The sequence below is a fragment of the Macaca fascicularis genome, chromosome 7 (assembly GCF_037993035.2).
Source record: "Macaca fascicularis isolate 582-1 chromosome 7, T2T-MFA8v1.1".
NCBI lineage: Eukaryota > Metazoa > Chordata > Mammalia > Primates > Cercopithecidae > Macaca > Macaca fascicularis.
This window is the reverse complement of record NC_088381.1, coordinates 31,999,046-32,022,615: the sequence shown is the minus strand read 5'-3', so window position 1 is coordinate 32,022,615 and position 23,570 is coordinate 31,999,046. Positions and strand designations below refer to the sequence as shown.

Sequence of the window (23,570 nt, the reverse complement as noted above, 5' to 3'; positions counted from 1 at the left end):
AAAAAACTGTGTTAAAATTCATATGGAACTGAAAAAGAGTCAAAATAGCCAAATCAATCCTAAGCAAAAAGAACAAAGTTGGAGGTATCACATTATTTCAAATATAAGGCTGCAGTATCAAAAACAGCATGGTACTTGTACGAAAACAGACATTTAGACCAGTAGAACAGAATAGAGAACCTAGAAATAAAGCCACATACTTGTAGCCATCTGATCTTTGACAAAATTGAGAAAAACGAGCAATGGTGAAAGGCCCAGTAAATGGTGCTGGGATAGCTGGCTAGCCATATGTAGAAGAATGAAAATGGACCCATACTTATCACCATGTACAAAAATTAAGATGGATTATAGATTTAAATCTAAGGCCTCAAACTATAACAATCCTAAAATACCTAGGAAACACCATTCTGGACATCAGTCTTGTGAAAGAATATATGACGAAGTCTTGAAAGCAATTGTAACAAAAACAAAAATTGAGAAGTAGGATCTAATTAAACTAGAGAGCTTCTGCATAGCAAAAGAAACAACAGAGCAAACAGACAACCTACGGAATGGGAGAATATATTCACAAGCTGTGCATCTGACAAAGGTCTAATATCCAGAATTTATAAGGAACTTAAACCATTGAACAAGCCAAAAACAACCCCATTAAAAATGGGCAAAAGGAGTTTGAGACCAGCTTGGGCAACAAAGACCCTGTCTCTATAAAAAATACAGAAATTAGCCTGGTATTGTGGCACATGCTTGTGGTCCCACATACGCAGGCAGCTGAGGTGGGAGAATCTCTTGAGCCCAGGAGTTTGAGGCTGCAGTTAGCTGTCGTCACACCCCTGCACCCAGCCTGGGTGACAGAGCCAGATCCTGTCTCAAAGAAAAAAGGTGGGCCGAAGACATGAACAGATATTTCTCAAAAGAAGCCATGTAAGTGGCCAAGAAACACAAAGCAATGTTCATCATCACTCATCATCAGAGAAATGCAAATCAAAACCACAATAAGATACCATCTCACATCAGTTAGAATGGCTATTTTTAAAAAGTCAAAGAATGGCCGGGCATGGGTGGCTCATGCCTGTGATCCCAGCACTTTGGGAGGCTGAGGTGGGTGGATTGCTTGAGCCCAGGAGTTCGAGATCAGTCTGGACAGCATGGCAAAAACCTGTGTCTACTCAAAATACAAAATATTAGCTGGACATGGCAGCCCACACCTGTAGTCTCAGTTACCTGGTAGGCTGAGGTGGGAGGATCACCTCACCCCAGGAGGGCAAGGCTGTAGCAAGCTGTGATCATGCCACTGCCCTCCATCCTGGGCAATAGAGTGAGACCTTGTCTCAAAAAACAAAACAAAACAAACATCAAAACCAGATGTTGATAAGGCCTGTGGATAAAAGGGAATGCACATAGACTGTTGGTGAGAATATAAATTAGTCACTGTGGAAAGCAGTTTGGAGATTTCTCAAATAAATTAAAACAGAACTACTGTTCAACCCAGCTATGCCATTACTGGATATATACCCCGAAGAAAACAAATTGTTCTACTAAAAAGACACATAATTGTATTTACATAGCACCACTTTTCACAGTCACAACGTGGAATCAACCTAGGTGCCCATCAGTGGTGGACTGGATAAAGACTATGTGGTATATATACACCATGGAATATAAACAACCATAAAAAAGGAATGAAATCATGGTTTTGGTTTTTTTTTTTTTTTTTTTTTTGGTAGCAATATGAATGCAGCTGGAGGCCGTTATCCTAAGCAAATTAACATAGGAAGAGATAATCGAATACTGCATGTTCTCGCTTGTAAGTGGGAGCTAAACATTGGTTACTCATGGACATAAGGATGGTAACAGTAGACCCTGGGGACTACTGAGGGGCAATGCAATTAGGGGCAGGGTTTGAAAAACTGCTCAGCACCTGGGTGATAGGATCATTTCATACCCCAAACCTCAGCATCATACAATATACCCAGGTAGCATACCTGCACAGGTATTCCCTGAATCTAAAATAAAAGTTGAAAATAAAAGCCAGACGTGGTGGCTTACATCTGTAATCCCAGCACTTTGGGAGGCCGAGGCAGGCGGATCACAAGGTCAGGAGTTCGAGACCAGCTTGGCCAACATGGTGGAACCCTGTCTCTACTAAAAATACAAAAATTAGCTGGGCGTGGTGGCACGTGCCTATAATCCTAGCTACTCGGGAGGCTAAAGCAGGAGAATCTCTTGAACCAAGGAGTTGGAGGTTGCAGTGAGCCAAGACATGCCACTGCACTCCAGCTTGGTGACAGAGCGAGACTCCATCTCAAGAAAAAAAAAATGGCAAGGGACATACATGGAAAAGGAAATAAATATGATTTTTTTTTTTTTTTTTTTGAAATGGAGTCTTGCTTTGTCACCCAGGCTGGGGCGCAATGGCGCAATCTCGGCTCACTGCAAGCACCGCCTCCCGGGTTCAAGCGATTCTCATGCCTCACCCTCCCAAGTAGCTGGGACTACAGGTGCCCGCCACCAGCCTGGCTAATTTTATTTTTAGTAGAGACGGGGTTTCAGCATATTGGTCCAGCTAGTCTCGAACTCCTGATCTGCCTGCCTCTGCCTCCCAAAGTGCTAGGATTGCAGGCATGAGCCACTGTGCCTGGCCAAAATACATATGATTTTTGAATATACATTATAGAGAAATGAAAGTTTATACATGGTAAGATGTAGGGAAAAGAGAGATCAGACTGTTACTGTGACTGTGTAGAAAAGGAAGACATAAGAAACTCCTGTATCCTGAACAATTGTTTTGCTCTGAGATGCTGTTAATCTGTAACTTTGCCCCAACCTTGAGCTCACAGAAACATGTATTGTATTGTATGGAAGCAAGGTTTAAGGGATCTAGGGCTGTGCAGGATGTGCCTTGTTAACAGTATGTTTACAGGCAGTATGCTGGGTAAAAGTCTTAGCCATTCTCCATTCTTGAGTAACCAGGGGCACAATGCACTGCGGAAAGCCCCAGGGACCTCTGCCCAGGAAAGCCGGATATTGTCCAAGGTTTCTTCCCACTGAGATATTCGGAGATATGGCCTCGTGGGATGGGAAAGAACTGACCGTCCTCCAGCCCGACACCCGTGAAGGGTCTGTTTTGGAGGACTAGTAAAAGAGGAAGGCCTCTGTCTCCTGCCTGCCCCTGGGAACTGAATGTCTCGGTATAAAACCCGATTGTACATTTGTTCTATTCTAGGATAGGAGAAAATCCGCCCTGTGGCGGGAGGCAAGATGTGTTGGCAGCAATGCTGCTCTGTTACTCTTTACTCCACTGAGATGTTTGGATAGAGAAAAGCATAAATCTGGCCTATGTGCACATCCAGGCATAATACCTTCCCTTGAACTTACTTGTGACACAGATTCCGTTGCTCACATGTTTTCTTCCTGACCTTCTTCCTACTATCACCCTGTTCTCCTGCTGCATTCCCCTTGTTGAGATAGTGAAAACAGTAATCAATAAATACTGAGGGAACTCAGAGACCGGTGCCTGTGTGGGTCTTCCGTATGCTGAGCGCTGGTCCCCTGGGCCCACTGTTCTTTCTCTATACTTTGGCTCTGTGTCTTATTTCTTTTCTCAATCTCTCGTCCCACCTGATGAGCAATACCCACAGATGTGGAGGGGCTGGCCCCCTTCAGTAAGGTAAATGAAAGTGAATGAAAATATGACCATTTTGCATCCTCTGGTGAATCAACGGACCTAGGCTTTGATTATCAGTGGTGGTTTATGTAGGGAAAGAATTCTAAGATGACCACCAAGATGTCCCATCCTGCTAGTGTACCTCCCTGTTTAATGCTCAGTACTGTGAATTTGATGGATTTTAATCCCTTGATTGGGCTATGTCATATGGCACAGTTCACCTTGAGATAGGGAGATTAACTGGGTGGACCTGATCTAATTACATGAACCTTCTAAGAGCAAAGGGTTCTCTACGGCTGGTTCAGGAAGAAGAAATCAGAGACTTGAAGCACAAGGATTTGATACACATTGAAAGCAGAAAGAGTCATGAATCAAGGAATGTGGGTGGTCTCTAGGAGATAAGAGCTGACAGCCAGCAAGGAAAGTAGAATGTTAATCCTACAACCACAGGAAACTGAATTTGGCTACGGACAAGAATGATGAACTTGTAAGCAGATTTCCCTCAGAGCCTCAAGACAAGAACTCACCCTACTGATACCTTGATACCCTGAGCAGAGAACCCAGCCCAATTTCTTATTTGTGAACTACAGACTGAGAGATTATAAATGGTTTTAAAATTTATTTTTAATTCAGATAAAATTCATATGATGTAAAATTCACCATTTAAACTATCTTAGAGTGGACATTTCAGTGGTTTTTAGTAAGGTGCTAAAAAGTCACTACTTTCTTTGTTTCTGTCTTTTGCGACACTTGTGCCTTGCATGGCCCCAGGACAGGCATGGCCACCAGAACCCCTGGGCTGCAGAGCTGCTCCACGTCTCTGTTCTGGCCGCTAGGAGCAGAGGAGCTCTGAGCAGTCAGAGCTTTAGAGGACTTTACCCACCACTTTCTAATTCTGTATTAGTTTCCATTGCCTCAGAAAGATACCATGTAACTCCCAATTCCCTCCTTTTCCTCTTGGGCTGGCAACTACTAATCTGTTTTTTGTCTCTAAAGATTTTCTGATTCTGGACATTTCCTATAAATGGAATCATGCAACATGTGGCTTTTTGTGTCTGGCTTCTTTTACTTAGCATAACATTTTCAAGGTTCATCCATGTTGTAGCATGTATCAATACTTCATTCCTTTTTATAGCTGAGGAATGTTTCATTGTATAGATATACCATTTTGTATATCCATTCACTCATTGATGGACATTTGGGTTGTTCCTACTTTTTTGGCTATTACAAATAATACTGCTAAAAATGTTGTACAAGTTTTTGTGCAAAGAAATTTTCAGTTGTCTTGGATATATACCTAGGCGAGGAATTGCTGGATCATATGGTAACTTTATGTTTTACATTTTTGAGGAACTGCCAAACTGTTTTCCATGGTGGCTGTACCATTTTACATTCCCGCGTGCAAAGTATGAGGGATCCAGTTTCTCCATATCTTTGCCAATGCTTGTTATTATTTGTCTTTTTGATGACAGCCATCCCAGTGTTATCTCATTGTGGTTTTAATTTGTATTTTTTATAATGACTATTGGTGCTGAGCATCTTTTCATGTGTTTCTTCGCCATTTGTATATATTTGGAGAAATGTCTGTTCAAAACCTTTGGCTGGGTGAGGGATAAAAGACTACATATCGGGTACGGTGTACACGGCTCGGGTGATAGGTACACCAAAATCTCAGAAATCTCCATAAAGAATTTATTCGTGGCTGGGCATGGTGGCTCACGTCTGTAATCCTAACACTTTGGGAGGCCAAGGCAGGCAGATCACAAGGTCAGGAGTTCGAGACCAGCCTGACTAATGTGGTGAAACCGCATCTCTACTAAAAATACAAAAATTAGCTGGGCGTGGTGGCACACACCTGTAATCCCAGCTACTCATGAGGCTAGGGCAGGAGAATCGCTTGAATCCGGGAGGCGGAGGTTGCAGTGAACTGAGATTGTGCCACTGCACTCCAGCTTGGGCGACAGAACGAGTCTCTGTCTCAAAAAAAAAAAAAAAAAAAAAAAAATTTATTCATGTAACCAACCAAACACCATCTCCTCCCTAAAAACATATTGAAATAAAAGATACATTTGGAAAAAGAAAAAAGAAAAGAACAAAACAAAAACAAAACCTTTGGCCGTTTTTCAGTTAGGTTGTTTTCTTTGAGTTGTAAGAATTATTTATATATTCTGGATACTAGACTCTTATCAGAGTCTTATTATTTTCTCCCACTGTGTGGGTTGTCTTTTCATTTTTGTGGTAGTGTTCTTTGATGAAAAACTTTCACCAAAAGTTTTTAATTTTGATGAAGTGCAATTTATGTTTTTTTCTTGTTTCTTGTGCTTTGGTGTTATAATTAAGAAACTTGAAGGCCGGGCGCGGTGGCTCAAGCCTGTAATCCCAGCACTTTGGGAGGCCGAGGCGGGCGGATCACAAGGTCAGGAGATCGAGACCACAGTGAAACCCCATCTCTACTAAAAATACAAAAAAAAAAAAAAATTAGCCGGGCGCGGTGGCGGGCGCCTGTAGTCCCAGCTACTCAGGAGGCTGAGGCAGGAGAATGGCGGGAACCCGGGAGGCGGAGCTTGCAGTGAGCCGAGATCAGGCCACTGCACTCCAGCCTGGGCAACAGCGTGAGACTCCGTCTCAAAAAAAAAAAAAAAAAAAGAAACTTGGCTAATCCAAGGTCATGATGCTCTCCCTCCGGCTCCCCCTCTGATAGGCCCCAGTGTGTGTTGTTCCCCGCAATGTATCCATGTGTTCTCATTGTTCAGCTCCCACTTGTAAATGAGAACATGCAGTGTTTTTTTTTGTTTGTTTGTTTTCTTTTTGCATTAGTTTGCTGAGGGTAACAGCTTACAGCTCCATCCATGTCTCCGCCAAGGACATGTTCTCATTCCTTTTATTGACTGTATAGTATTACATGGTGTGTATATACCACATTTTCTTTATCATTGATGAGCATTTGGATTGATTCTATGTCTTTGTTGTTGTGAATAGTGCTGCAGTGAACATAGGCGTGGATTTTTTTTTTTCTTTTGAGATGGAATCTTGCTCTGTCACTGAGGCTGGAGTGCAATGGCACAATCTCAGCTTACTGCAACTTCTGCCTCCCAGGTTCAAGTGATTCTTTCCCCTCAGCCTCCTGAGTAGCCAGGATTACAGGCATGCACCATCATGCCCAGTTAATTTTTGTATTTTTGTAAAGACAGGGTTTCACCATGTTAGCCAGGTTTGTCTTGAACTCCTGACCTCGGGTGATCCACCTGCCTCATCCTCCCAAAGTGCTGGAATTACAGGCATGAGCCACCACACTCAGCCAATGTGGATGTATTTTTATAGCAGAATGATTTATATTCCTTTGGGTCTATATCCAGGAAAGGGATTGCTGGGTCCAATGGTATTTCTGCCTCTAGATCTTTGAGGAATCACCACACTTTCTTCCACAGTGGTTGAACTAATTTATTCTCCCACCAACAGTGTAAAAGCGTTCCTTTTTCTCCGCAACCTCGCCAGCATCTGTTGTTTCTTGACTTTTATAATCGCCATTCTGACTGATGTGAGATGGTATCTCATTGTGGTTTTGATATGCATATCTCTAATGATCAGTGATGTTGAGGTTTTTTTCATGTTTGTTGGCTACATAAATGTAATTTTTTGAGAAGTGTCTGTTCATGTCCTTTGCCCACTTTTTAATGGGGTTGGTCGTTTGTTTCTTGTAAATTTGTTTAAGTTCCTTGTAGACTCTGGATATTAGACTTTTGTCAGAAGGCAAAAATTTTCTCTTATTCTGTAGGTTGTTCACTCTGATGATAGTTTCTTTTGCTGCGTAGAAGCTCTTTAGTTTAGATCCCATTTGTCAATTTTTGCAATTACTTTTGGAGTTTTCACCATGAAATCTTTGCCCTTGCCTATGTCCTGAATGATATTGCCTAGATTTTCTTTTAGGGTTTTTATCATTTTGGGTTTACATTTAAGTCTTAATCATCCTGAGTTAATTTTTGTACAAGGTGTGAGGAAGGTGATATGGTTTAGCTTTGTGTCCCTATGCAAATCTCATCTTGAACTGTAAACCCCAGGTATTAAGGGAGGAAGCTGGTGGGAAGCAATTGGATTATGGGGGTGGTTTCCCCCATGCTATTATTGTGATACAAGTGAGTTCTCAGGAGAGCTGATGGTTTTATAAGTGTTTGGCAAGTTCCTCCTTTGCTCACTCTTCTTTCTCCTGCCACTTTGTGAAGAAGGTGCCTGCTTCCCCTTCTGCCATAATTGTGTTTCCTGAGGCCTCCATGGCCATGTGGAAATGTGAGTCAATTAAACCTGTTTCCTTTATAAATTACCATCTCAAGGAAATTCTTTATAGCAATGTGAGAAGGGACTAATACAGAAGGGGTCCAGTTTCAGTTTTCTGCATATGGCTAGCCAGTTCTACCATCACCACTTATTAAATAATCTATTCCCTATTGCAAGTTTTTGTCAGGTTTGTCAAAGATCAGATGGTTGTAGGTGTGCGGTCTTATTTCTGAGTTCTCTCTTCTGTTCCATTGTTCTGTGTGTCTGTTTTTGTATCAGTACCATGCTGTTTTGGTTACTGTAGCCTAGTAGTATTGTTTGAAGCTAGGTAGTGTGATGCCTCCACCTTTGTTCTTTTGGCTTGGGATTGTCTTGGCTATTTGGGCTATTTTCTGGTTCCATATGAATTTTAAAGTAGTGGGGATTCTTTCTTTCTTTCTTTCTTTGTTTTTGAGATGGAGTCTTGCTCTGTCGCCCAGGCTGGAGTGCAGTGGCATGATCTCAGCTCACTGAAACACAGGTTCAAGCAATTTTCCTGCCTCAGCTTCCTAGGTAGCTGGGTCTGCAGGTGTGTGCCACCATGCCTGGCTAATTTTTGTATTTTTTAGTAGAGACAGGGTTTTACCATGTTGGCCAGGCTGGTCTTGAACTCCTGACCTCACAATCTGCCCAGCTTAGCCTCCCAAAGTGCTGGGATTATAGGTGTGAGCCACCATGCCCAGCTAGTAGTGTTTTCTAATTCTGTGAAGAATGTAAATGGTATTTTGATGGGAATAGCATCAAGTCTATAAATTACTTTGGGCAGTATGGCCATTTTCACAATATTGATTCTTCCTATCCATGAGGATGGAATGTTTTTCTATTTGTTTGTGTCCTCTCTTATTTCCTTGAGCAGTGGTTTGTAGTTCTCCTTGAAGAGGTCCTTTACGTCCCTTGTTAGCTGTATTCCTAGGTAGTTCATTCTCTTTGTAGCAATTGTGAATGGGAGTTCACTCATGATTTCATTCTTTGCTTGGTTGTTGGTGTATAGTAATGCTAGCAATTTTTGCACACTGATTTTATATCCTGAGACTTTGCTGAAGTTGCTTATCAGCTTAAGAAGCTTTTGAGCTGCGATGATGGGGTTTTCTAGATATAGGATCATGTCATCTACTAACAAAGATAATTTGACTTATTCTCATCCTATTTGAATACGCTTTCTTTGTTTCTCTTGCCTGATTGCCCTGACCAGAACTTTCAATACTGTGTTTAATAGGAGTGGTGAGAGAGAGCATCCTTGTCTTGTGCCAGTTTTCAAGCAGAATGCTTCCAGCTTTTGCCCATTCAGTATGATAATTGGCTATGGGTTTGTCATTTATGGTTATTATTATTTTGAGGTATATTTGTTAAATACCTAGTTTATTGAGTCTTCAACATGCAGTGGTGTTAAATTTTATTGAAGGCCTGTTCTGCATCTACTGAGATAATCATGTGCTTTTTGTCTTAGTGCTGTTTATGAATTATATTTATTGATTTGCATCTGTTGAATCAAGCTTGCATTCTCACCGATTAGGCCAAAATGATCGTGGTGGGTAAGCTTTTTGATGTGCTACTGGATTTGGTTTGCCAGTATTTTATTGAGGGTTTTTGCATCAATGTTCATCAGGAATATTGGCCTGAAGTTTTCTCTTTTTGCTGTGTCTCTGCTGGGTTTTGATATCAGGATGGTGCTAGCCTCCTAAAAATGAGTTAGGGAGGAGTCCCTCCTTTTCATTTCTTTGGAACAGTTTCAGTTGTACCTCTGGTAGAATTCAGCTGAAAATCTATCTGTTCCTGGGCTTCTTTGGGTTGGTAGGCTATTTATTACTGCCTTAATTTCAGAACTTGTTACTATTCTTCAATTCACTTTCTTCCTGGTTCAGTCTTGGGAGGGCATATGTGCCTAGGAATTTATTTATTCCAGTTTTTTTTTTTTTAGTATATGTACATAGAGGTGCTTATAATACTCTCTGGTGATTGTATTTCTGTATTGTATTTCTGTGAGGTCAGTGGTGGTATACCCCTTTTCATTTCTGATTGTATCTATTTGATTCTTTTTTCTTCTTTATTAGTCTAGCTAGCAGTCTATTTTATTTTTTCAAATTACCAACCTGGATTTATTTATTTTTTTAAGAGTTTTTTGTGTCTCTGTCTCCTTCAGTTCTGCTCTGATTTTGCTTATTTCTTTTCTTCTGCTAGCTTTGGGGTTTGTTTGCCCTTGGTTCTCTAGTTCTTTTAGTTGTGATATTAGCTTGTTAACTTGAGATATTTCTAGCTTTTTGATGTGGGCATTTAGTGCTATAAATGTCCCTCTTAACACTACTTTAGCTGCATCCCAGAGATTCTGGTACGTTCTCTCTTTGTTCTCATTAGTTTCAAAGAACTTCTTGATTTCTGTGTTAATTTCATTATTTACCCAGGAGTCATTCAGGAGCACATTGTTCAGTTTTCATGTAGTTGTGTGGTTTTCAGTGAATTTCTTTTTTTTTTTTTTTTTTTTTTTGAGACAGAGTCTCGCTCTGTTGCCCAGGCTGGAGTGCAGTGGTGGGATCTCAGCTCACTGCAAGCTCCACCTCCCGGGTTTACACCATTCTCCTGCCTCAGCCTCCCAAGTAGCTGGGACTACAGGCGCCTGCCACCTCGCCCGGCTAGTTTTTTTTGTATTTTTTAGTAGAGACGGGGTTTCACCGGGTTAGCCAGGATGGTCTCGATCTCCTGACCTCGTGATCCGCCCATCTCGGCCTCCCAAAGTGCTGGGATTACAGGCTTGAGCCACTGCGCCTGGCCTTCAGGTGAATTTCTTAGTTTTGAGTTCTAATTTGATTGCGCTGTGGTCTGAGAGACTGTTATGATTTCAGTTCTTTTGCATTTGCTAAGGAGTATTTTCCTTCCGATTGTGATCAATTTTAGAGTAAGTGCCATGTGGCGATGAAAAGAATGTAAATCTTGTTGTTTTTGGGTGGAAAATTCTGTATATATCTATCAGGTCCTCTTGACCCAGAGCTGAGTGCGGGTCCTGAATATCTTTGTTAATTTTCTGTCTTGATGATCTGTCTAATATTGTCAGTAAAATGTTAAAGTCTCCCAGTATTATTTTGTGGGAGTCTGAGTCTCTTTGTGGGTCTCTAAGAACTTGCTGTATGAATCCGGGTGCTCCTGTGTTGGGTGCAGATGTATTTAGGATAGTTAGCCATTCTTGTTGAATTGAACTTTTTACCATTATGTAAGGCCCTTTTTTGATCTCTGTTGGTTTAAAGTCTGTCTTGTCAGAAACTAGTATTGCAACCCCTGCTTTTTTCTGTTTTTCATTTGCTTGATAAATTTTCCTCCATCCTTTTATTTTGAGCCTATGTGTGTCTTTGCACATGAGATGCGTCTCTCAAAGACAGCATAACGATGGATCTTAACTCTTTATCCAGCTTGCCATTCTGTGTCTTAATTGGGGCATTTACTCCATTTATATTTAAGGTTAATATTGTTAATATGTGAATTTGATCCTGTCGTCATGATGTTAGCTGGTTAATTTGCAGGCTTGTTTATATGGTTGCTTCATAGTGTCATTGGTCATGTACCTCAGTGTTTTTGTACTGGCTGGTAACAGTTTTTCCTTTCCATATTTAGTGCTTCCTTCAAGAGCTCTTGCAAGGCACCACCACCCAGTGGTGACGAATTCCCTCAGCATTTGCTTATCTGAAAACGATCTTATTCCTCCTTTGCTTAAAAGCTTAGTTTGGTTGGATATGAAATTCTTGGTTGGGAATTTTTTCTTTAAGAATGTTGAACATTGGCCCCCAATCCCTTGTGGCTTGTAGGGTTTCTGCTGAGAGGTCTACTGTTTGTCTGACTGGTTTCCCTTTGTAGGTGACCTGGCCTTTCGCTCTGGTGGCCCATAACATTTTTTTTTTTCATTTTGACCTCGGAGAATCTGATGATTATGTGTCTTGGTGTTGATCTCTTGTGCAGTATTTTACAGGGGTTCTCTGGATTTCCTGACTTTGAATGTTGGCCTATCTTGCTAGGTTGAGGATGTTCTCCTGGATGATATCCAGAAGTATGTTTTCCAACTTGGTTCCATTCTCCCCATCTTTTTCAGGGACACCAATGAGTTGTAGATTTATTCTCTACGTAATTCCATATTCCTTGGAGGTTTAGTTCATTCCTTTTTCTCTATTCTTGTCTGCCTCTCTTATTTCAGAGTGATTATCTTTGAGCTCTGAGATTCTTTCCTTCACTTGGTCTATTCTGCTGTTGATACTTGTGATTGCATCATGAGGTTGTCATGTTGTGTTTTTCAGCTCCATCAGATCAGTTATATTCCTCTTTAAACTGGCTATTCTGGTTATCAGCACCTGTATTGTTTTATCATGATTCTTACCTTCTTTGCATTGGGTTACAGCATGCTTCTTTAGCTCAGTGAAATTCATTATTACTGACCTTCTGGCATCTACTTCTGTCAATTCAGCCAATCTCAGCCTCAGCCCAGTTCTTTTTTTTTTTTTTTTTTTTTTTTTGAGACGGAGTCTCGCTCTGTCGCCCAGGCTGGAGTGCAGTGGCCAGATCTCAGCTCACTGCAAGCGCCACCTCCTGGGTTCACGCCATTCTCCCGCCTCAGCCTCCCGAGTAACAGGGACTACAGGTGCCTGCCACCACCCCCAGATAATTTTTTTTGTATTTTTAGTAGAGACGGGGTTTCACTGTGTCAGCCAGGATGGACTCGATCTCCTGACCTCGTAATGTGCCCACCTTGGCCTCCCAAAGTGCTGGGATTACAGGCTTGAGCCACCACACCCGGCTGCCTCAGCCCTGTTCGGTGCCCTTGCTGGAGAAGTGTTGTGATCATTAGGAGGAGAAGAGGCAGTTTTTTTGAGTTTTCAGCATTTTTGTGTTGATTCTTTTTCATCTTTTTGGGCTTATCTACCTTTGATCTTTGAGATTGCTGACCTTGAATGGGATTTTTGTGGCGTCTTTTTGTTGATATTGTTGTTGTCATTGCTTCTGTTTGTTTGTTTTTCTTTTAACATTCAGGCCCCTCTTCTGTAGGACTGCTGCAGTTTGCTGGGGGTCTGCTCCTGACCCTAGTTGCCTCAATTTTTCCTGTACCTGGAGATATTACCAGTGAAGGCTGTGTAACAGCAAAGGTGGCAGCCTGCTCCTTCCTCTAGCAGCTCCATCTCAGGGCAGTCCTGACCTGTTGCTGGCTTGAGTGCTCCTGTAGGAGGTGTCTGGAGACTCCTGTTCAGAGGTTTCACCACTGTCTAGGGGCTGGGCACGGTAGCTCACACCTGTAATCCCAGTACTTTGGGAGGCCGAGGTGGGTGGATCACTTGAGGTCAGGAGTTTGAGACCAGCCTGGCCAACATGGCAAAGCCCCATCTGTACTAGAAAAAACAAAACAAAATTAGTGGTGGTGGCAAGTGGTGGTGGTGGCAAGTGCCTGTAATTCCAGCCAGTCAGGAGGCTGAGGGGGGAGGATTGCTTGATCCCAGGAGGCAGAGATTGCAGTGAGCCAAGGCCACGCCACTGCACTCCAGCCTGGGCAATGGAATAAGACTCCTTCTCAGAAAAAAAAAAAAAAAAAAAGAAAAAGAAAAGAAGCAGTCTGGCTGCTTTTTGATAGAGCAGGTGTGCTGCACTGGGGGAATCCTTCTTTGTCCAGAATGCCTAGACTCTTCAGAGCCAGCAGGTAGGAAACACTGAGTTGACTGAACTGCAGAGATAGCGGCTGCCCCTTTTCCCATAGGCTCCATCCTGGGGAGAGATCAGAGTTCTGCCTGTATAACCCTGCCTGGAAATTCTCACAGGGAGGCCCTGCTCTGTGAGAAGGGATGGATCAGGGTCCCACTTAAGGAAGCAGTCTGGCCATGATCTGGCACAGCAGCTGTGCTGCATTGCAGAGGACTCCCCTTTGTCCAGACTGCCTGGACTCCCCAGAGCCAGCAGGCTAGAACAGCTGAGTCAACTGAACTGCAGAGATGGCGGCCACCCCTTCCCCAGGAACTTGTTCTGTCTCAGCCAGTCTCCAGTCTGTTGCTGCTGGCTGGCTGGAATTCCAAGTCAATGGATCTTAACTTGGGAGTGCCATGGAAGTGCGGTCTGCAGAACAATGCTGCTTGGCTCCCTGGATTCAGCCCCCTTCCTAGGCAATGTATGGGTGGATCTCCTGCCTTGCAGGATTCTTTTTCATCTTTGCAAGGATTTCTGGGGCTGGAGTATGTAAAACTCCTGGGTCTGTGTGTGTGTGCCTGAGTGGCTGCTCTCCTGAGACTCTGCATGCGCAGCTCTGTTTATTGGACCCAAGGCCCTGGTGGCATGGGCTCACAAGGGGATCTCCTGATCCATGAGTTGCAAAGATCCGTGGGAGAAGCATTGTTTCCTGGATGGGGTCACACACTCACTGCTTCCCTTGACTGGAGGTGGGGCGTTTTTTCTTTGGCTCTGTGCCGCTCCTGGGTGGGCAGTTGCCCTACCACATTTTTCTTCATTCTCTGTGGGTCAAGTTATTCATTTGGTCAGTCCTAGTGTGAGAACCTGGATATTTCAGTTGAAGGTGCTTTATTCACTCACCATTTTCATTCTTCTCCCTGAGAGCCATGGACCACGTTTTTTTTTTTTTTTTTTTTTTTTAGACAGAGTCTTGCTCTGTTGCCCAGGCTGGAGTGCAGTGGCACGATCTCAGCCTACTGGAACCTCTGCGTTCCAGATTCAGGCAATTCTCCCCGCTTTAGCCTCCCAAGTAGCTGGGATTATAGGTGCCTGCCATTACAGCTGGCTAATTTTTGTATTTTTAGTGGAGACGGGGTTTTGCCGTGTTTGCCAGGCTGGTCTCGAACTCCTGACCTCAAGTGATCTGCCCGCCTCGGCCACCCAAAGTGTTGGGATTACCAGCATGATGAGCCACTGTGCCTGGCCTGCAGCTGCCTCTAATCAGCCGTGTTGGCCCCTTCTCAGTACTAGATTTTTGTCAAATGCTTTTCTGCATCTGTTGAAATGATCATGTGTATTTCTTTTCATTCTATTAATATGGCATATTAAATTGATTTAATATGCTAAATCAACCTTCCATTTCTGGGAAAAATCTCACTTTGTCGTGATGTATTATCCTTTGAATATTCTGCTGCATTTGTTTTGCTAGTATTTTGTTGAGAATTTTTGCATCTGTGTTCTTTTAGATGGGGTCTTGCTTTGTTGCCCAGGCTGGAGTGCACTGGCATGTTCACAGCTCACTGCAGCCTCCAACTCCTGAGCTCAAGAGATCCTCCCACCTCAGCCTCCTTAGTAGCTGGGACCACAGGCATGTGCCACCATACCTGGCTAATTTTTTTTTTTAAATTTTAATTTTAATGTAGAGATGGAATCTCACTGTGTTTTCCAGGCTGGTCTCAAACTCTTGGGCTCAAGCAATCCCCTGCCTCAGCCTCTTAAAGTGTTGGGATTATAGGCATGAGCCACCACACTCGGCCACATCTGTATTCTTAAGAGATGTCAGTTTGTAGTTTTTTTGGGTTTTTTTCCCTTGTAATGTTTTTGGCTTTGGTATCAAAGTAATATTGGCCCAATAGAATGAGTTAGGAAGTGTTCCCTCTGCTTCTGTTTAAGTGGACATTGTTTTAAGTGGCCAACCAAGTATGTGGTAATTTGTTATACAACATAAGAAAATTAATACAACTGCTAAAGAAAATCAACTAGAAATGAGGTGCCTTCTAATGGAAGAACAGACCATCACCTATGGAGCAGCCTTGCAAAAAATAGAAATCTGAATCTGATCAAGTCTAGACCAGGGATCCCCAACCCCTGGGCCATGGACTGGTGCTAGTCCATGCCCTGTTAGGAGCCAGGCCACACAGCAAGAGGTGAGTGACTGGTGAGCGAGCATTACTGCCTGAGCTCCGCCTCCTGACAGATCAGCAGCAGCAGTAGATTCTCATAGGAGGGTGAACCCTATTGTGAACTGTGCATGCGAGGGATCGAGATTGTGCGTTCCTTATGGGAATCTAATGCCTGATGATCTGAGGTGGAACAGTTTCATTCCACAACCATCCCCGCCTCCCATCCCCAACCACTGGTCCTTGGTGTCAAAAAGGTTGGGGATCACTGGTCTAGACCCAATATCAATTTGTAGGAAATAAGGAACATGTTAAACTATGTCAGTCAGCAAATATAATCAGCAAAATCCAGATATATCAAACATTCCAGGCTAGAAAACATAAATCACACCTGCAATTGAATGTAATATAGTTTGTAATATAATTTTATATAAGGAATTAAACAGGTGTTGAAAAACCAAAAAAGCAAAAAGTGAGGTAGCATGGACAGTAACTGCAGGAAGCAACTTCCACATCTGGGACTTAGTGAACAAAGAAAAGAAGTTGGGGTTATGAGAACCTAGAGGATTGGAAGAGAAACCCCTTAGAGCTTGGACTCAGACTTGGAGATTGAGGTGCTGCCCAGCTGGTATTAATACCTCTGAGAGAACATGTTGAAGCTGGTTTGGGGAGTGGGATGAACTACCAGTGCCAGAGAGAAAGCCTGTTGGGATGATAGAGATAAGAACACTAAGCAGACACGAGGAGCAGCAATTCCGTATCACCTCCCCTGGCCTTCAAGTATCCCTCTAGAGCTCCCGTTGGAAGACCCTAGCAAAAGAAAAATGTAGTTTGCAAAGTCCCAGTCCCAGTGTCACTAAGAGGGGTTGGAGCTAAAAGACAATAGCTTAATAATTGGAACAATAATCAATCTGGTTCTTTCACTTAATACATTGCAAGGAAAAAACAGTGATGGAAGGAAGTATATCAATTAAAAGACATGTCAAACCAGTTGTAATCTATTGACCATATTTGGATCCCAATCTAAACAAACCATATAGATATTATGAGATATTTGGATTGGGTATGAGATAATATGAAGGATTATTGTTAATTTCTATAGTGGCTAGAATGGCATTGTACTTTTTTTCAGTTCCTAGTTTTTAGAAATACTTTCTGAAATATTTACCGATAAAATGATGTCTGAAATTTTTTTCAAAGTAGTACTGGATGGAGCAAGGTGAAGGTGGTGTTGAAAACACAAGATTGAACATGAATTGATGGTTATTAGGGCTGGCTGATAGGCATATGGGGTTAATTTTATTCTTCTCTGTATGTTGTATATGTTCAGAATTCTCCATAATAAAATGTTTCTTAAAGCTGAAAAAATTCCTTTCATAAACTTTCTTTAACCTCTTAAATTGATAGTCAAGCTTTTGCTTTCCTTGATCATATACTGTTGAGAAAGCAATATTTGGAAACATTGTTGCATTTTTAACAATATCTTTAAGAATTAAAAGGCATTGCCGGGCGCGGTGGCTCACGCCTGTAATCCCAGCACTTTGGGAGGCCGAGGCGGGCGGATCACAAGGTCAGGAGATCGAGACCACGGTGAAACCCTGTCTCTACTAAAAAATACAAAAAATTAGCCGGGCGCGGTTGTGGGCGCCTGTAGTCCCAGCTACTCGGGAGGCTGAGGCAGGAGAATGGCGTGAACCCGGGAGGCGGAGCTTGCAGTGAGCCGAGATCACGCCACTGCACTCCAGCCTGGGCGACAGAGCGAGACTCTGTCTCAAAAAAAAAAAAAAAAAAGAATTAAAAGGCACATACCTTTGATGCCATAATTCTGGTTCTAGGAACTACTTGTAAATCTCTCTGAAGGCATTTATACATGGATTTTTGTTGGAAACAACTTAAACTCTCATCATTATGGGGGGGACTAGTTTAATGAATCATAGTGTAGTCACGCTGTAGAATACTACTCAGTTATTAGAGAATAAAGAAGTTCTAAATAGAGTGATATGGAATGATCTGCAAGTAAGAAAGCATTTGTGTTCTTTCTGCCAAAAAAGAATATTGTACTTGAATATATCTAGATTATCTTTGGAAAGGTAGACCAGAAACTAATAATAGTGGTGGCCTCTGAGACAGGGAACCAGATTACTAAAGGTTTTAGAGTGAGAGAGAGACTTTGCTTTTTCACTGAAAGAATGATAAATATGGGAGCAGGGATGAATGGCTATATCTGGCTGAAACTATGGGAAAGACTTTTTTTGAAAAATAAAGATAATGAAAGCTTAGTATTTCTCTTGTCTAACAAAAATAGAAAACATTAACAGGTAAATATAATAGATATTACTGTGAGATATAAAATAACTTTACTTACAAGTGGGAAATATTACCTGAATTTTTTTTTAGGTGGTGATAGTGGACTGGATGGGTTAGGAGGACCAGGTGTACAACTAGGAAGCCCAGATAAGAAAAAACGCAAGGCAAATACACAGGTAAACTGATATTTTCTTTAATAACAGTTTTTCTTTCTAGTATGATCAGGCTGATGAGGTAAATTTAAACTTGGTCATAAGTTTTGTTTTCTATTCAAGTGATTGTACTTTCAGTCATTCATTGTACTTTCAATCAATCATTCAAGTGATGGTACTTTCTTTTTTTTGAGGTAGATTCTTGCTCTGTTGCCAGGCTGGAGTGTAGTGGGGTGATCTCGGCTCACTGCAACCTCCGCCTCCCAGGTTGAAGCAATTCTCCTGACTCAGCCTCCCAAGTAGCTGGGATTACTAAAGGCAAGCGCCACCATGCCCAGCTAATTTTTGTATTTTTGGTAGAGACAGAGTCTCACCATGTTGGTCAGGATGGTCTCAATCTCTTCACCTTGTGATCCACCCGCCTCGGCCTCCCAAAGTGCTAGGATTACAAGCATAATTACAACCGTGCCCGGCTGTACTTTTTGTTTGTTTAAGTCTGTAACTAGTGGCTATTGTCGGACTATCGGCATAGAGTAGATATTGCACAAAGGAAGTGTGGGCAAATTAAAATGCTTGTTCTTAAAGAGGCTGGGCGTGGTGGCTCATGCCTATAATCCCAGCACTTTGGGAGGCCAAGGTGGGTGAATTACTTGAGGCCAGGAATTTGAGACCAGACTGGCCAACATGGGGAAAGCCCCTCTTTATTAAAAATATAAAATTAGTCAGGTGTGGTGGCACACTTCTGTAATCCCAGCTATTCGCGAGGCTGAGGCATGCCTTGGTGACAGCGTGAGACTCTGTCTCAAAAAAAATTAAAATTAAAATGCTTGTTCTTAAATCTAATGTAAAAGTTTTTCAAGGGCATGAATGCCTGTAGTTCTATTAAAAGATTTAAAAATATATAGTAACAATTTTAACCTGAAGTAATTGTTCAACTATAATAGTAATTTAGTATTATGTGCATATCACGAAGCAATCATGATGGAGGCCTTTGTTATAATTTTCGATTATAACAAGCAATTATACATACAGGCTCTCATGGTTTTATTCTTTATAAATTTGAATGATAAAGGCTCTTTTTATGATAAAGGCTACTAGTAAGTTTGTGTGTACAGATTACTGATCTTTTGATCATTTTGACCACCATCTGTTAAACTAGCAGTGTGACTAAAACTGGCAGTTTATTTTTTCAGTTTGAGGCCCAGAGCTTAATGTTTTGGGAATACTTTAATTGTATCTCCCTGAAGTTAAGCTAGGGGAAAAACTTAGATTCTGATTGTTGTTATTTAATTTTGTGACTATTTGGTGTATGAAAGGTGTTTTAGGTTAGACTGCTTTAGTATTTAAGTGAAAGATTCCAGAGTTATAGGTAAGCATATTAAATGAAAATTAGGATAATGAAGCTTCTTTTGAAAGTTAAATACTTTTGGGGTTTGAAGTTACAATGGATTTGAGCTCAGAAAATCATACTTTATTTTCTTTCGTAAATGAAATAAACCTAAAATTTTTATCAGCAAGTATAATTAAATGTAACCATTAGTCATAACTGAAAGGTCAAGTGAAGATAATAAATGTTTATAACAACACTGCAAGAGAAATTTGACTAATACTGGGTTCACAGGTATTAAGGTAACAGGACAATTTTAATAACATATTTGATCAAAAACATGTATTTTACTTTACATTTTCATTTCAGGGACCTTCTTTTCCTCCATTGTCTGAGTATGCTCCACCACCGAATCCAAACTCTGACCATCTAGTGGCTGCTAATCCATTTGATGACAACTATAATACTATTTCCTATAAACCACTACCTTCATCAAATCCATATCTTGGCCCTGGTTATCCTGGCTTTGGAGGCTATAGTACATTCAGAATGCCACCTCACGTTCCCCCAAGAATGTCTTCCCCATACTGTGGTCCTTACTCACTCAGGAACCAGCCACACCCATTTCCTCAGAATCCTCTGGGCATGGGTTTTAATCGACCTCATGCTTTTACATTTGGGCCACATGATAATTCAAGTTTCGGTAACCCATCTTATAATAATGCACTAAGTCAGAATGTCAACATGCCTAATCAACATTTTAGACAAAGTCCTGCTGAAAATTTCAGTCAGATTCCTCCACAGAACGCTAGCCAAGTTTCTAACCCTGATTTGGCATCCAATTTTGTTCCTGGAAATAATTCAAATTTTACATCTCCATTAGAATCTAATCATTCTTTTATTCCTCCCCCAAACACTTTTGGTCAAGCAAAAGCACCTCCCCCAAAACAAGACTTTCCTCAAGGAGCAACCAAAAACACTAATCAAAATTCCTCTGCTCATCCACCTCACTTGAATATGGATGACACAGTGAATCAGAGTAATATTGAATTAAAAAATGTTAATCGAAGCAATGCAGTAAATCAAGAGAACAGCCGTTCAAGTAGCACTGAAGCCACAAACAATAACCATGCAAATGGGACGCAGAATAAGCCACGACAACCAAGAGGTGCAGCAGATGCCTGCACCACTGAAAAAAGCAATAAATCTTCTCTTCACCCAAACCGTCATGGCCATTCATCTTCTGACCCAGTGTATCCTTGTGGAATTTGTACAAACGAGGTGAATGATGATCAGGATGCCATCTTATGTGAGGCCTCTTGTCAGAAATGGTTTCATCGGATCTGTACTGGAATGACTGAAACAGCTTATGGCCTCTTAACTGCAGAAGCATCTGCAGTATGGGGCTGTGATACCTGTATGGCTGACAAAGATGTCCAGTTAATGCGTACTAGAGAAACTTTCGGTCCATCTGCAGTGGGCAGTGATGCTTAATCACAGGCATTAACTAAAGTGGGTTTATTTTCCTGTGTATTGCGAAAGTTCATTGACACAGGATTTTAATGTTTTACATTATTTTTTTAAATGCATACACAAAAACATTATTTACTTAGTTTTTATTAATAATTCACTCATACTAGAGCAAATTTTTTATTGTCTTTGCTTGCTGTCTTAAATGAGAATAATGTATATGGGGGTGCTTTAGAAGCATTTATAAATAAATGTTAGTTGTTGTTATTTATCACAAACATAAAAGCCTCTTGAAACTTCAAAATAATATATAATAAATGTAGGCAAGTTTTAACTTTTAAAAGTTAGAATCATTGAAATACGTGTATTTCATTGCTGAACTTTGGTTGTACCATATTAAAGATTTAGTTCAAAAAGTTTATCAAGGATCCACTTAACACGTCTTCACAACATAATATATGTAACTGTAACATGGGGGAAAGCATACATTTTTATGGATTAAAAAAATAATACACCAGATTCCTCCTCCACTAGGGTCTTTGGAATTAATTAGTTTCATATTTTCAAGTGAGTTTTCAGGATATCTGTTTGTACAGATACAAGACAGATCTTAGCATATAGTAAATTCTCAGTAAGTATTGTTGATTAACTTGTGGATGGTACCACATGAAATTGCTAATATTAGATCAGTTGAAAATTGACTGCAATTAGTAAAGTTGGCGTAATGTATGTCCCAGTTGTGCTATTTAGAATTATGATAGTATTATGCTCCTACTTTTCTTTGATATTGAGTTGTTTTGTTATTGTTTATTGTTTTCCAGAGGAATACTATAGTATCCACAGAAGAATTGTGAATACTTTTTGTATAATTTTGAACTGGGACATATTGCAAATGAGGAAGGTAGAAACATCCATTTGGCCTTAGAGGGCTCTGCTAGTAAAAGAACTACTCAGTGGTGGTTTGAAAAATCTTGTTCTAGGGATCTGGATATCAAAAATGAACCTTAGGGGAGATCAAAATCCATTTTAAACAAAGATCAATTAAGAGCCAAAGTGAAATCTAACTCGCAAACAACAATTTGAAGCCTTGCAGAAGACTTAAGGAGCTCCCACTGTGACTGGGGGAAAGTATAAAAATGGACCTGAGAGTACCCTCTTGAGGGATGATCAAGAATGGAGACAGTTGGAGGTGTGCTCATTAAGATTCAAAACAGCAGAAATCCATTTTTGGAGCAGTTTCTAACCTGTGGCCAAAAAAAAAAAAAAAGTATACTGTTTGACAGCTAATGACAATTTATACAATCGTTGGAGGCTGGTAAATCTCCCTAATATGTTGCCACCATTATCATTGCAACCAAAAAAAATTCTGAAGATTGGTGATCTACGAAGGAGATAAATAATTACTATTATTTAAACCCAAGTGAAACAATGATGGCAGCAGCATATTGTCAAGAAATTTAAATTATGCATGAAAAATGTGATTTAAAAACAATGTCCTTTGGGTAACACACAAGAACCTACACTTTTAAGACAAGGACTCGACCTCACATGTCAGAAGCTACTAAAGCAAAAGTTAAGTGACTTGGGCTATGAAATTTTGTCATGTCCATTTTAGTCACTGGACCTTTATTCCATGGACTACTGTCTTTACCATTTGGAGCTTTTTCTAAGAAACAGTGCATTCCCCAATTGAGATGAAGTAACTGGAAGATGTGAACAATTTATACAGCCTAACAAATGATGAATTTTATAAAAGTTAAACCTTTAATATTCTGTTGGAAGAAAACTATTCATGCTCCTGATGCATATTTTGATTGAATAAAACTTATTTTTTTAAATACAGTGTTTTAATTTTGACCTACAAAAACAGCAATTTCATATGGTACAAGGTAATATAAGGTTTTCTCCATTTACCCTTGACTAGTTAGAGATGAGTACAAAATATTTTCAGTAGTTGTAAAATATTTATCTTTACAGTTTTGGGAAACAAAATGATACAAACTATACTTCTAGGTACTCCTTTGTGTGAAAACTTTACCAGTTGAAGCAGGTTAAAATGCAGTATTTTGGGCTGACAGACATTTGATGGTGTTCACTAGCATACTTGAAGATCTCATCTTACTTGGAATTTTTGTTATACATACTTCTCTAAATGTTTAAGAACCTGGTTATGTTGCTCCTGAAAGTTTAATGAGTGCTGATTTTTAATAAATGATGCACTGCATGCTATATGCCTAGTTGTAGCATCAGATCATGATTTGTTATTACCCTGAATAGAGCTAGATATTTTGAGTAGAACTTTCCAGTGTTCTCAGGAGTTAACACTTTACATGGTAGTACTTGAGTTGTGATCATTACTAAAATCGATTATGCAGTTTCTTAAACTCTTTATTTCTTTAAGTTTCAGTAGTTAACTGTTTTTGTGAAAATGAAATAACCTCTCCAAGCTAGTCTAACAGTATTTGTTATGCAATATAATTCATTTTCTATTTCCACATAGTTGTTTTTAAAAACCTACAAACAGGTGAATTTTTATT

The 23,570-nt window shown here is 40.7% G+C and overlaps 1 protein-coding gene across 2 annotated transcripts in view; it reads left to right on the top strand.

Moving 5' to 3' along the window:
- The window catches only part of PYGO1 (pygopus family PHD finger 1), a 43,706-nt gene extending 20,835 nt beyond the window's left edge, over positions 1-22,871 (top strand). For both annotated transcript variants that reach the window (XM_015452866.4, XM_015452865.4), the window contains exons 2-3: positions 18,175-18,260; positions 19,933-22,871. In XM_015452866.4, the coding sequence (XP_015308352.2) occupies positions 18,175-18,260; positions 19,933-21,057 (1,211 nt within the window). In that variant the 3' untranslated portion in view covers positions 21,058-22,871. The remainder of the gene's footprint in view (positions 1-18,174; positions 18,261-19,932) is intronic.
- Positions 22,872-23,570: the final 699 nt, after the last annotated feature.